Source organism: Crinia signifera, chromosome 1, assembly GCF_055691185.1.
Source record: "Crinia signifera chromosome 1, ASM5569118v1, whole genome shotgun sequence".
In the NCBI taxonomy this organism is placed as follows: Eukaryota; Metazoa; Chordata; class Amphibia; order Anura; family Myobatrachidae; genus Crinia; species Crinia signifera.
Genome location: NC_139217.1, coordinates 301,679,028 through 301,693,198, shown reverse-complemented (window position 1 = coordinate 301,693,198; position 14,171 = coordinate 301,679,028). Strand labels below are relative to the sequence as shown.

At 45.5% G+C, this 14,171-nt stretch overlaps 1 protein-coding gene across 1 annotated transcript in view; it reads right to left on the bottom strand.

Annotated features, from left to right (window-relative positions):
- PGM5 (phosphoglucomutase 5) overlaps nucleotides 1–14,171 on the bottom strand; it is a 118,079-nt gene that overhangs the window by 36,172 nt on the left and 67,736 nt on the right. The window contains exons 8-9 of the mRNA XM_083186061.1: nucleotides 12,995–13,130; nucleotides 10,624–10,807 (exon numbers count right to left, since the gene is read on the bottom strand). Coding sequence (XP_083042187.1) covers nucleotides 10,624–10,807; nucleotides 12,995–13,130 — 320 coding nt within the window. The remainder of the gene's footprint in view (nucleotides 1–10,623; nucleotides 10,808–12,994; nucleotides 13,131–14,171) is intronic.

The following is a 14,171-nucleotide window of genomic DNA, read 5'->3' as shown; positions in this document are numbered from 1 at the left end:
TAATTATAAGGAAGTAAAATATTTTAGAATTTCATTCAATTATGTTTTAGCATACTTTTTTGCTTCATTATATATTGAGAAAAACAGTAAGCTTCTCAAATAGCTATATATTATTCTACCTGTGACAGTATACTGCCAATGTGGCGAGGAAGGTGCAGGGCTGATGCTGGGTGTATTTGTGAGCCGGGGAATGTTCGACAGAGGTATTTGCCAAAGTCATTGTATGAATAGATGCAACGATTATGTTTGTAAGTCACTAGAAGGGATGATCAATCTTTAACAATTTTTATCATAGAGAATGATATAATTGTATTAAAATATATCAAATAAATATATATTCTTAAATGACTAGTCATGTTAAAGGTTATCAAATGTATTATTTGTCTTCTCATTTTATACAAGTTCACATTAATCATGTATTATATCCTATCCTACAAATATATGATCAACTAAACATTTAACAATTGTAAGCATTAGTTCAAATGATGAAAACAGTTAAAAAGTATTATTTTTTATAAAACAAAAGATTATTTAAAAAGTGTTAAAACATTAAAGCTGATGACACGCTAGAGTGATGAGTCCCTGGCTAATATGACGGCCGCCGGGCCGACCTATCGTTACCTTGGTACAGATCAGAAAGATTTAATGAAGGACAGAACAATCCCTCATTCCGGGCCTTATTTTGGTTCATTCTTTCTGACAAAATCCTTCTTAGATGGGCAAAACCATGTGCACTGCAGGTGGGGCAGGTGTTACTTGTGCAGAGAGAATTAGATTTGGGTGGGGTTTTACTTCAAAGTGAGATCTATATTGCAGTGTAAAAATAAAGCAGTCAGTATTTTCCCTGCACAGAAACAAAATTACTCACCCAAATCTAATTCTCTCTGCACATGTTACATCTACCCCCCCTGCAGTGCACATGGTTTTGTCCATCTAAGAAGGATTTTGTCAGAAAGAATGAACCAAAATAAGGCCCTCCATAAAGTCCAGTTGGCTGTACAAAATGTCCAACTGGACGATATACCATGCAACCATGGAAGCGCACAGATTAAGCATAAACACTGCCAAATCTGGCCGATACTGTTTGTCATTCTGATTTGGCCTGAAACTATAGGCAAAAATCACATTGACTGTAACATGAACTGTGAATATGGAATGCCCGTAGTAACCCTGGAATGCATGTTGATTGGATAAGGAGTGATGGCTGATGGGAGAACGGCAAATCATTGCTTGCTAATATAGGTAGGCATTTGAAAGCAATGTAAAGGGTAGAGGCAAATTTAGGGGTCAGGTCGCCCCTAGGCACAACATTTTTGGCTGCCCCCACCCCTATTTTTACATAATCATTAAGTTAAAAGTCCTAATGCTCCATACACACAGAGCGATTTGTTCAATGAGCATCCTGATTTCATCAGCAACCAGCAATGGTCGCTGATGAAAATGGAGGCACTCACTCCGAAAAAATGAGACTCCCAGGAGCATCCAGTGGAGCTTAGGGTTAGGCTGAGATAGAGGAGGTTGGGGTTTAGGCTGCAGCAGGAAAGGGTTCGGCTACCGAAGGGAAATGTTAGGCTGCAGCAGGACAGGCTTAGGGGTAGGCAGGGGGGGAGGGGGTTGTATAGGAGGAATAGGGGTAGGCTTCCACAGCTGGCTGTTAGAGTTAGGCTGCAGCAAGGAAGGATTAAGGTAAGGCTCTTGGAGGGGAAGGGATAGACTGTGGGAGAAGAAAGTAAGGACTAGGGAGCAGCAGGGGAGGGTTGGGGTCAGGCTGTGGTTGGGGGATGGCTGGGGTTTAGGGTGCCGCAGGGGAGTGTTGGGGTCAGGTTGTGGGTGGGTGATGGTTGAGGTTTAGGGTGCCACAGGGGAGGGTTGGGTTCATGCTGTGGGTCGGAGATGGTTGGGTATTAGCCTCCTCTTCATCTACCCCCAGCAGTACAGCATGCCTCATATACTCTTTTTCTCTCCCTCCCCCCCCCCCCTACCCTTTGTAGTCACAGGGGAAGCCTCTCTGTACATCCAGCAGCCTCCTAATCACCCTCTCCTTCTCTTGCCATCGCGGCGCCCAGTGCAGTAATGCATCACAGCACTGCAGCATAGCCAGACCACCCCCCACTCACTTGGGCTATTGCTTGTGGCCTGCATTCGGGGGAGCATGTTGTCGGAGCCTGTTATGTCCATGCAGTGATAATCGGTAATAGAGACTGTGGCCAGTGCTGTCAGTGAAGTGCCATGGGCGCCGTAGACAGCGCCGGTCTCTGTGAAGAAAATGCAGACAGGAGAGGGCGAGCCTCGCATTTACAAGCCGCAAGGTTAGCTTGTCCGTCGCAGAGCGGAAGGAGTCGGGTGTCATCAGACTCCTGTCATGCTGCTGCAGCTGCTCTGTATCTAGCAGCTGCAGCAAGAGAAGGCTAATCTGTATAAAACTCCACAGGTGCTACAGCAGTAGAAATAAAATAAAAAAAAATGCCTGAAAATAATGGGCGGGGGGCTTGGGGCAGGCTGCCTATCCAGATCGCTTAGAAATGAAGCACAAATCAATCCCTGTGTACAGGCCATAGCGATGGCCTGTGTGTGTGGGGGCAATCTAGACAGCTGGAAGTTCAAGGGAAATTGCCTAGCTTCATCGCTTAGCACAGATCGCCAAGCACACATGTGTATGCCCCATTAGGAAAATACCCGTTGAGTGGCGATAAGACCCTGCCCTGTGAGATCTTCACCTTTAACAAGCTGTATTTCTCTTAAAGCTAGTTGTACTTACTGTTCCCCGGATTCCCCCAGGTCTGACACTCCAGATAATAGAATCTTTAGAAAGTAAAAGATAAAAAAATGGCATGTCCAAATACTATGTATTAAAACTGGACAAGGTTGAGACAGTAGCAAACAGAATAGGGGTGGGCAATAAGTGGCCATCCAGCTACTGTTGAACTACACATTCCTGCATGTACTGCCACCATTTTAGCAGGTGTGGTACAGCTCACATACAATGTCTAGTTAGTCAGATAGTCAATAGGTCAACACCAAAAGTTAGACATGCATTAGTAAGAAGTTGATAACAGAAGTTGGTATTAGTCCAACAGTGACAAAAGTAATGATTCAAAAAATATCAGCATGGAAAATCAATATGTGCACATGGACACTGTATAAGTGTACTTTGTCCCCTAACATGGCTCACACTTCGGCGCAGTGCCTAACTGCGCTTGGCACACTATTCGATTCTCCCTCTATGCCAACTGGGATGTTAAAGTATGAGCAAGTCAGTTGGAAAAAAAAAAACGGTAATTTGACGGGATATTGAGTGCATTGGTATTTCTAACTAATGCATGTCTACCTTTTGTCAATGTCTAACTATTGCATGTCTAACTTCTGTCAATGTCTAACTAATGCATGTCTAACTTCTGTCAATGTCTAACTAATGCATGTCTAACTTCTGACAGTGTCTAATGCATGTCTAACTTTTGACAATGTCTAACTAATGCATGTCTAACTTCTGTCAGTATCTAACAAATGCATGTCTAACTTCTGTCAATGTCTAACTAATGCATGCCTAACTTCTTTCAATATCTAACTAATGCATGTCTAACTTCTGACAGTGTCTAATGCATGCCTAACTTTTGACAATGTCTAACTAATGCATGTCTAACTTCGGTACTCTTTACCTAGCACGGCGCCCATCGCGGGCATCGCGGCCATCGCATGCACTAAAAAACGGGTGCGACTCGATGCCCGCGATTTCCCATAGGGAACAATGTTAAAAGTGTTATTGGACGCGATTTGAGTGTTCAGTGCCTCAATGCCCGCGATTTTTCCATAGGAAACAATGTTAAATGGGCCACAGAGCCCAAATAGTCCCCCTGAAGTCTGAAATGGCCCCCCCACAATTGTTAACGCCACCCCACGATCAACGTGAACCCGAAGCGTGGCGAGCGCAGCGAGCCCGCGAGGGGCGGCGGTACGCGTCCTCCGACCTTTTCATACCCCCACTATCCACGTCGGCGTGGAGTTGAGAATAGAATAGTGTGGCGAGCGCAGCAAGCCACCGAGCCACGAAGCAGGTAAACGCGTCCCTTCGCGGGCTTCACAGGTATCCGCGTCCCCTCGCGGGGCTCGCTGCGCTCGCCACGCTTCGGATAGTGGGGGTATGAAAATGTCGGAGGACGCGTACCGCCGCCCCTCGCGGGCTCGCCACGCTTCGGGTTCACGTTGATCGTGGGGTGGCGTTAACAATTGTGGGGGCCATTTCAGACTATTAGGGCTCTGTGGCCCATTTAACATTGTTTCCTATGGAAAAATCGCGGGCATTGAGGCATTGAACACTAAAATCGCGTCCAATCACACTTTTAACATTGATCCCTATGGGAAATCGCGGGCATCGCGTTGCACCCGTTTTTTAAGTGCATGCGATGGCCGCGATGCCCGCGATTTTTTACCCCCGATGACCGCGATGGACATCGTGGGCGCCGTTCTAGGTAAAGAGTACCCTAACTTCTGTCAGTCTCTAACAAATGCATGTCTAACTTTTGACAATGTCTAACTAATGCATGTCTAACTTCTGTCAGTATCTAACAAATGCATGTCTAACTTTTGGTGTCGACCTATTGTTTGGTGTCTGACTAGTCATTGTCTATCAGCTTTATGTAACCCATTTTAGCATCCCCTCATAGCAAAGGCAGATATACTGCCATTCTTTCAGTATTAGCAGAAAAATAAGCAATGGTTTCATTTGGGAGAGTGGCCAGTGAACAGTACTGTAGTTTATTTTTGTTCATGGTATTGTAATTAAGACCATATAAAATGGTACATAAGTGCAAGTGTGTAGGATACCTGTATTATAAGAGAGGAAAGTTATTATCAGCTAACTGTCTAATTCTGCCCATACACGGCGATGCGTTCTAGTTCAAAAAGTACCTGCAGTACATACTTTTTGGACTGTACGATGTGATGTTTGCAGGAGTGCGCATTGCACCGGCAGCCAGGGGCAGATCCAGGAGAAAATGACAGGGGGGGCACCATGATAAAAGAGGGTTTAGGTGGGGGAGGGGCGGTGTTAGTGGTGCCAGTGTACATGCAAGAGAGTGTGGCAGAGAGAGGGTGGGAATGGGATTAAAAATAGGCCCTGGCATTTAAAATACGCAGGCCCACCATGGAGACAATAGTGAAGGATGTAGTTGTACGCTCTGGAAAAGGGGGTGTGGCCACTCAACAGGGGGCGTGTCCTTGAGTGTAGTGTACAACACCATTTACAACTTCTACACATTATGCAACAAAATACTAGACCCCATTATACTTGCCCCTTACACATGATGCCAAATGGAATGAGCCAAAATTCACATAATGCCACATGGATTGAGCCAAATTTTAATAATGCCACATGGATTGTGTCAAAAATCACATAATGCCACACGGATTGAGCCAAAATTCACATAATGCCAAATGTATTGAGCCAAAATTCACATAATGCCACATGGATTGAGCCAAAATTCACATAATGCCACACAGACTGAGACAAAATTCACATAATGCCACACGGATTGAGACAAAATTCACATAATGCCACATGGATTGCACCAAAATTCACATAATGCCACATGGATTGAGCCAGAATTCACATAATGCCACACAGATTATGCCAAAATTCACAATACGCTTCATAAACAGGGACATTGTCCACCAAAGGCGCGCATTAAACATTTACACCATAATGTCCATTACACGTTAAGTTACACGCAATTATGTCCATTATGTATTATGCCAAACACCATAAGTGCTGCTTATCTACATGCTCATTGCCAAGGGTTTCATGCTCATTGCCAGAGGTTCCATGCTCGTTGCCATGTGGGATTACATGTTTATTGCCAAGGGGGAATACATGCTCGCGGTAAATGGGGACAGCCGCCGCCAGGGCTGCAGGTCCCGGCTATTTGAAATAATACCCCTTTCACACCAGAAAATGCATTCCCAGGTTGGCCCCTTTTACACCAGCCTAGTCCCTGCATTTTCTGGCGTGAGGGGGAGAGAAAACCACCCCTCCCCCCCTTTAACCAGTTATCTCATTTAACCGGCTATATCTTCGGAACCAACTGACCCATTTACATGAGACAAGTATCATATTGAAGAACTTTTGAGTGGACTTTGAATGATTTTGGTCCAGTGAAACTGGAACGTTTGGTTCCAGAGTAATCTGCCCTCAAAAACATGAATAGCCATGAAATTACATTTCAAAAATAATAAAATCGGTTTACACGCAATATCTCTGGAATCGATTGACCGATATGGACCAGTCTGATCTTATTGAAGGCCCAGCGATTTGGAATTGAATGAACCACAAGCTTCTGTGATGCCAGGGGGGGAACTGGCAGCTGTTGGAACCAGGTGGGGGTTGGAATTAATGGGTCCCATATTATCCTATGGGGAAAAACGTTACAGCTTTGCCAGGCGATATCTCCGGTTCCCACGGGGATGGGCTCTTTGGAAAGCCCTGGTCCTCAGCTACAAAATGAATGACAGGGGTGGGCACGTGCCCGGGTGCCCCCCCTGAATCTGCCAATGCCGGCAGCCCAAAACGCACCGTGTATGGGCACCATAAGGAGGGCTTCCCCCCCGGGCAAGCCCCCAATTTCCTCCAATTATATAATTTTGGTAAAATAAGCCAGTACATAGAGACAAGAAACTACAATCAAATTACAATATAGGCTGTTAGACTTAAATATAACATTTTTATCAGTTTAGATAGCAGTTTAGACATAATCAGTGCAGAAAATGCAAATAGATCAGGTAGATAATGATATGCTTAATTCTGACACGACCTTTTGGTCAAGGAAAGTATTTATAAACCTGCCCACACACAAACAGGCGCTTACACCAAAGGCGATATGAACAGCTGATACACTGTACAGTATTCCTAAAAGGATGGAGAGCCTGAACACCACAGCTGAGAATAAGTGAGGAACGGACATACTAAAGGCACGTTAGACCAGGGTTGCCTACTTTTAGGCTGTCCTCTCCGGGAGAGCACAACCAGCTAGAAGAGGCAGGGGGCGGGAGCGGTGACCGTGATGCAAAAGGGGCGGAGTCAACACATTGAGACAAGTTTAGGGCTGTGGCCATTGCGATCGCATCATCATGGCCACACATCCCCCCCGCTGTGAAATATGGATATTACAGGCATTACACAGCAGGGGGGCCGGGCTGGTCTAACATGCCAGAGATGGTCACTGATGAAAGGAGAAGCCACATGGGGAAAGAGCTGATTGCCAGGGGAAGCTGCTGGTTGCAGGAGCATGCAACCAGCGACCTGCAACCAGCGACCACACCAGTGCTGGCCATGGGAGCGCGCTCCCGTACAAACAGGGATATGGTCACTCAGCGTCCATATCCCCTGCGATAATGGCTGAAATCATACCGTGTGTACGGGGCTTTAGACTCTCCTGCTAAACAAAGGCTTGTCTGGAATGCGGAAATCATTCACTGGTATTTACTCCTGAAGAAGATGTATTCCCTAGCTATACCAAATCTCTGGAAACAATCAGGAATAAGAACTGCAGTGATGTATAATCACTTCCATAAATACAAGCCAAGACCCTCCAGAAGCAAAATAACAAGACCAGAAACGCAATGTTTATATTTCACAAAGGATTTAATAATATATACTAAGAACTGGACACGTGCAGGTTTGTCCCCCAGGCAGGGGTCAGTTTCCACTGACTAATATTTGCGAGCCCTGGAGAAATAATTAGATGGTCGGCAATCAGCGAATGGTTTCTCCAGCAGCGGGCACAAGCAAGGGGATGTATTTTCATAACACATCCCCTTGCATGGTAGCGAGGGCATATGGCGGCAGGGGGGTGGCGATTCTGCGCTACAACTGCTCGGTAAACTGCAAGATTCGCAGCTTAATGAGCAGATCAGAATGAGGGCCATTGTGTAATGTATAGCCAGCTTTAGAGTGAAACACTGAATTTGTAACTTGTACAAGACATGTCATATGTTATCTATATGTCAGGATGGTTACATCTGAAAACACTTATTTCCTGTGATTGGAAATGATTTGTCTTTGCAGAAAATTGTATTGATTAACTGGTACTTATTTCCTAGCACGGCGCCCTTCTCATTGATTGTATGCCTTAAGTGTAAGGTACTTAAGGCATACAATCAATGCGATGGACCCGATTTTCTGTCAATCACCTGCTAATTTGCCGGTGAAAGAGAAAATCGCGTTGATCGCGTCCATCGCGGCCCATTATAATGGGCCGCGATGCGACCGACGTGATCAACGCAATTTTACATAGGGGACAATGGGAAATGGGCCAATATGGCCAATTTCTCATTGAGTATGGTTATAAAGTATGGTTAATGCCCCCCCATTGTTACCGCCACCCCACTATTGACGTCAACCTGAGCGCAGCGAGCCCGCGAGGGGCGGCGGTACGCGTCCTCCGACCTTTTCATACCCCCACTATCCACGTCGGCGTGGAGTTGATTTTATAAAGTGTGGCGAGCGCAGCGAGCCACCTAGCCCGAAGCATGGCGAGCGCAGCGAGCCCCGCGAGGGGACGCGTATACCTGTGAAGTTATGCGCGTCCCCTCGCCACACTTCGGGTTGGCGTCAATAGTGGGGTGGCGTTAACATTGGGGGGACATTTAAAACATGAGGGGGGTTTTCTATTAAAATGGGTGGTTTTGGGGCTTTTTACATTAAAATCAATGTAAAATCGGGTCTCAGGGACCATTTTACATTGATTCCATGCGATTTGGTTGGCATGCGATGCGATCGACGCGATTTTTCCGACCCGATCAATACAATCAAAATCGCGGGCGCCGTGCTAGGAAATAAGTACCGATTAACTTTCAGAGTACCTTTGGTTGTATATGTGTCAACTTGTTTTTTGGTTTTCTTTGCATTGCTGTTGGTGGCAGCTTTGTACAGTACTCGCTAATATTTGGGCATTATCTTTCAGAAATAAAGTTATAAACTGATCATATTGTAGGGCTGGGCTAAAACTAACCAAGGGCCTAAAGTGTATACTCACATGCCTACGTAGCTGTGATTGCATGTGAAGCAGCCGCCCAGAAAAGAATATAGATGTCCACCAGAGCCATCATAAAGTCATCAGCAAATGTGTTCACATACACAGCATCAATGTAATAGAAAGTAACATTGATTTCTTAGTCTTGGCAGAATGCTTTTCTGCAAACATAGGGGGTTATTCTGGTTTGATCCGTCCTCCGTGCGCACAAGCGTAGGACTGATTGTTTGTGCGCATGTACATTTCTGCGCACGTGCATGCACTGGGTGTGTGTGGCCATAGAGAACGGATTGTTTGCCAGGCGCACGCACCCAAGACTGCGGGCGAGGGGTGTAGGGGCGTTGGGCGGCAGCCCGGGGTTTGCCCATGGAAACGCCCAGCGTTTCATGGGTGTTCCCACGCAAATCGGGTGCGGTGGGCAGGGGGGTCAGCTGAATTCACCGGATGTCAGCTGCCCACCCCGTTCCTGTCGAGTGTGCATGTTCCTGTTGAGAGTCACTTTCAGGGACCATCAAATGATGTGGGTGTTGCCCCATAGGACCGAATGGATGTTTTGACAAAACCCATTCGCAGCCATGCGGGTGAGCCCTTGCGTGCGGGGATGGTGGTGGCGGCAGTCCTGCGAGCAGCGAGCGGAGTTTAGTACACACGCAATGCTACCAAATTCACAGCATTGCATGTGGACCACAATAAGGTCCATGATCACAGCTGAAGGCAGATACATGACCAAAAACGGCCTAACACAGCTGCGTTTTTGCCACCACTCCGATAACCCCCCTTAAAACAGTCCCTTCCTGTCAATCTCAATTCTCACTAGAAGTGGCATTGCTAAGGTACTATCCTGACATGTGCACAGTGCGATCGCAGCACATGGGCAGCCCACAGATAATCACTTAAGTATAGTAATCATTGGCACTGTGTACAAACATGAGTTAGGTTCGAGTGTCTGGTGTGTTATGAATGGAAAATGTCATATGGTACATCTGGTATAATGCACAATATGCTACAGTGGGTATAGGGGAGCACAGGTACATGGACTTCTCACTTGCCAATGATTTTTAAACTACTTTTTAAACACATTCAGCAGAAAAGCAGCACTTTCATTGCAGATACAAATCACTCAGAAATGCTGATGGCTAATTCTCTGATGAAAAAGTAGCATTTGTAGGCAGCAGAAAAGCTACTTCTAAAACCGTGGTAGATGCTTTTCAAAATACAGATATGACACCGCATAGATGTACCCTCCCTAGGGTTACCACCTCATCCCTTTAATTCTGGACACATATTTATTACACAGGTTCTGTGGCTGGCTGACTTCAAGACTCCATTTCATCTGGTTTTGAACCTGTGTAATTAATATGTGTCCATAATTAAAGGGATGAGGTGGTAACCCTAACCCTCCCCGATATAGACATATTGGGTAGGGTGGTGGAGGAACTGTTTTAGGGGGGATGGGAAGGAAGAACGGCTTATAAATGTGGCCACACAAAACACCCCTGCTAACAGCATCTCTGATGTGCCTGCATGCTCATTACATAAAAGTATAGGCGGGAGGTTAAAACATTTATTATTGGATTCCAAATGATGTCCATGTTTCTACCTGTTTCTTTGCCACTGTTCCATCCACCGGATCCACATACTCAAAACTGTCTGTTTTCTCCACACTGTACACATGGCTTCCAACAGCAAACTGCTGACTACTGAATGTCTTCTCTGTTATGGTAGCCTCCAGATCCTTCATTATAAAAAATGCCGTCCTGGGTTCCAGACCATCATAGTCAAACCTGTTACAGACGGGAATAATATGCCATGTGCAGGTAAATACATATAAATGTCACTATTACATAAGTACTAATTATACAGCATGCTAAGCCCAGGTAGATGTTAAATACACCACCCATACACAGCTTATATTCTAATATTCTAATTCTGAGGTCATAATACCGACCCCGTCATCTCGATAATGGAAATCTCGACGGCAGCCTAACACCCCACGCAGCCTGAGCCTAACCCTCCTCCCCGCTAGTGTATAACCCCAACCCTCACACCCCGCTGCCTAAACCTAACCCCTCTGCATCACAGCCTGACTCTAACCACCCCTTGTGGGTGCCTAAATCTAACCCCCCCCCCCCCCCTCTTCCCTCCCCACAGCCTAACCAACAATCCGCCCCACTCCCTCCAGGGGAGCTGAGATTGGAAATTTGGGTACTACTTACCTGAGTTCGGTCCATCTGCTAAACAGGACATGGTCGCCCTGTGTGGTTGCCTGTGTTCTCTGTTTAGCTTTGGGAAGGGTGTGTGTGTGGGGGGGGGGGGGGTATTGTGCACTCAAGAGGAAGTCTCTCCCCATAGGTGCCGACTGCTGTGGGAGAGGCTTTGCCTCCTGCAGATCACTTTCACCCTCCACCATAATTTACACCACTACCTCTACATGCGCTACGTACTTGTCACTGGCCAGAATTACCCACTATATCTTCAATACACTTCTCTGTGCATGTGCCTGAAATAACAACTGCAGCTCTTTAAAGACACAAGCAGGACACCTGTCAGTGTGACTTAGGCTCATGTACCCATAGCAAAATCAGGCTCCACTATGTCTGACATTGGCAGTGTGTCCACCTCTGAATAAGAGCCACTGTTGGCTGTTATGTTATGATCTTACTACACGTAATAACCATAATATCCCTATGTTATACATGCACTAAAAATCTAGTGTATCACTATGGGGGAATTAAATAGGGAGGGAAACATTTGTTGTAGATAAATCCATTATTCCAGATAAATAAGAAAAGTTATGATTTCAGCGTGTGATTTATTTGAATATATTAGATAATCTTACATTTATATAGGTCTTTATTTGGAGATTTATGACAATCCTTTTGTATTACATGACCTACACATTTATCTACAGTGTAACTAATGTACATATCAGATTCCTGCAGTATCCAGCTTACAGAGTTCCTAGAATATCAAATTCTTCCCTAAGCAAATACTTTACTATTTTCTGAGGGTTTCATATGAACTTTTAATTTATAAACAGCTCCACCAAAGGTCCCCTCCATTAAATGGGTAAAGCAACAAATGGGGGAGCTGATGTTGTGCTGAATGTATGCCCCAGAATTTAGCAGAGATGTACCCATTTCCATTGCCGGTACACTTATGTATGAAGAGGAGTATCTGAACTGTAATGGAGATTTCCCATCTTGGCAAAGTACATTGAACTATAAAGTAATTAAAAATACTTTGCACTGATGATGAATAGTAAACTAGGCATACAACGTAATGTAGAGTGACAAATGTACTAAGAATTGTAGAATGGAGAGCAAACTATCAACCAACCAGCTTCTTACTGTCATTTTTCAAACCCAGGGGCAGATGTATTATAGCGGCGCTTAACGCGCCGCTGTAATACTTCCTGCTTCGCCTCATTAGCGAGGCGAAGCAGGAAGGGACATCGACAAGATGTATTTATCATCTTGTCTGCCGAAGCGGGGGAGCATTAACTCCCCCCTCTGGTGATGTCCCCTCCTGGAGATAGCGCATCAGTTTACACTGATGCGCTGTCTCCTGTCCTCCGGCCGGCTCGACTGGGCATGTGCGGGATCTCGCTGCTCACGCGAGATCCCCAGCGGAGCCCACAGCTAACAGCACGGACATGGCTGTTTCTGCTGTTTAGATAGGGCTTCGCCAGCCTGATGTTGGCGAAGCCAAAAGCGTCAGCGGGCGGAACGGTCATACATTCGGCCTGCTATCATTTAGATAGCAGCGCCGACATAGCGCCCTTGTCCTGTACCACGTCCTGGCTCCTTCATACATGGGGAGAAGCAGTATAGTGCACATAACGTGCGCTGATACCCATTCTTCCCCATAACGACCCCTCATACATCTGCCCCCCAGTCTGTAATATGGCAGTTTCTTTTGAAAGCAAACATTAATTTATTGAAAAGCAAATTGGGCTGCAAGCTGCTTACCTGCAATAAAAGTGACGCCCAAACTTAGTCCAATGATCCTGTACAATCTCTTCTACACCTTGCTTACGAGCTGCCAAAATTGAAAGCCAGACTAAGACAGCCCAAAGCCCATCCTTTTCTCTCAGGTGATCTGAACCTGAAAGGAGGAAAACAGAAGAAAAGTGAAGCATTCAAATAACTATGGTATCCCCCTGCCTGCGAGGCCTAGCTCCGAAGGCAGGCACTGGGAGTCCCGGGACATGACACAGCCATTGCCAACCACCCCAAAAACGCCACCATTGTCCAGACCGCACCCACCCAACACCCTGTCAATGACCCCCATCCTCACCTAAATTGCAGTTGCATTTTCGAGAATGTGACTTCAGTTCAAGCATTTTCACATGTGTGCTGTGGCATGCGCAGAATTGCTAAAATCAGCAAAACGCGATTTAACCGATTCAGTAATCAGTGTTGAATTAGGCCCATTATCCATTATATATTACATTCAAAAATGTGTAATCTATAGCAATGTATTCAAATAACGTAAGGCCAAAATGTTTCTGGAATGCCGAGACATAACTGCATGAGATGCACAGACTGTGGATGATGTCACAGCTCCCAGGCCTCTTGCTCAGCTCTAAAGTTGGAAGCGTGCATCATGACTAACACATGTCAGACATTCTCCATGTGCTCCAACAGAAATGGAAGACTTTAAAAAAAAAAAAAAGAATTCAGCTCCAAGACACACTGCCAAAAAACTGTTCTGGGAAAGTCTGTATAAGCGTTTCAGTACTGTCTGGCCTTTTATAGCAGAAGAATTGCTTTTATTTACAAGCCAGAGCAAAAATGTAATGCTGTAAGAAGCGGTGCTGTTTTGCCTCATACTGTAGGCGTGCTGCTGGCTTTTATCTTAAAAGTGAAATAGTAATATTTATATGTGAGCTCAATCTGTTACTTATCGTATTATCAAAATATGTTATCAAGATGATAATGGAAAATAACACGGTATTTACATAGAAATATGTAATTCGGTATTAGTGGTGAGGGTTTCGGAGTGATATTGGAGGTCCCATTGGTGGCTCTGCCATTCCTGCCAGACTCAGATCACCTTGCAAGCCAAATGTTATCTTCCCATATAAGGCACAGAGCCGCAGGATCCAAGCATTGGGACAGCTTCAAGAGGCATCTCTGTGATTCG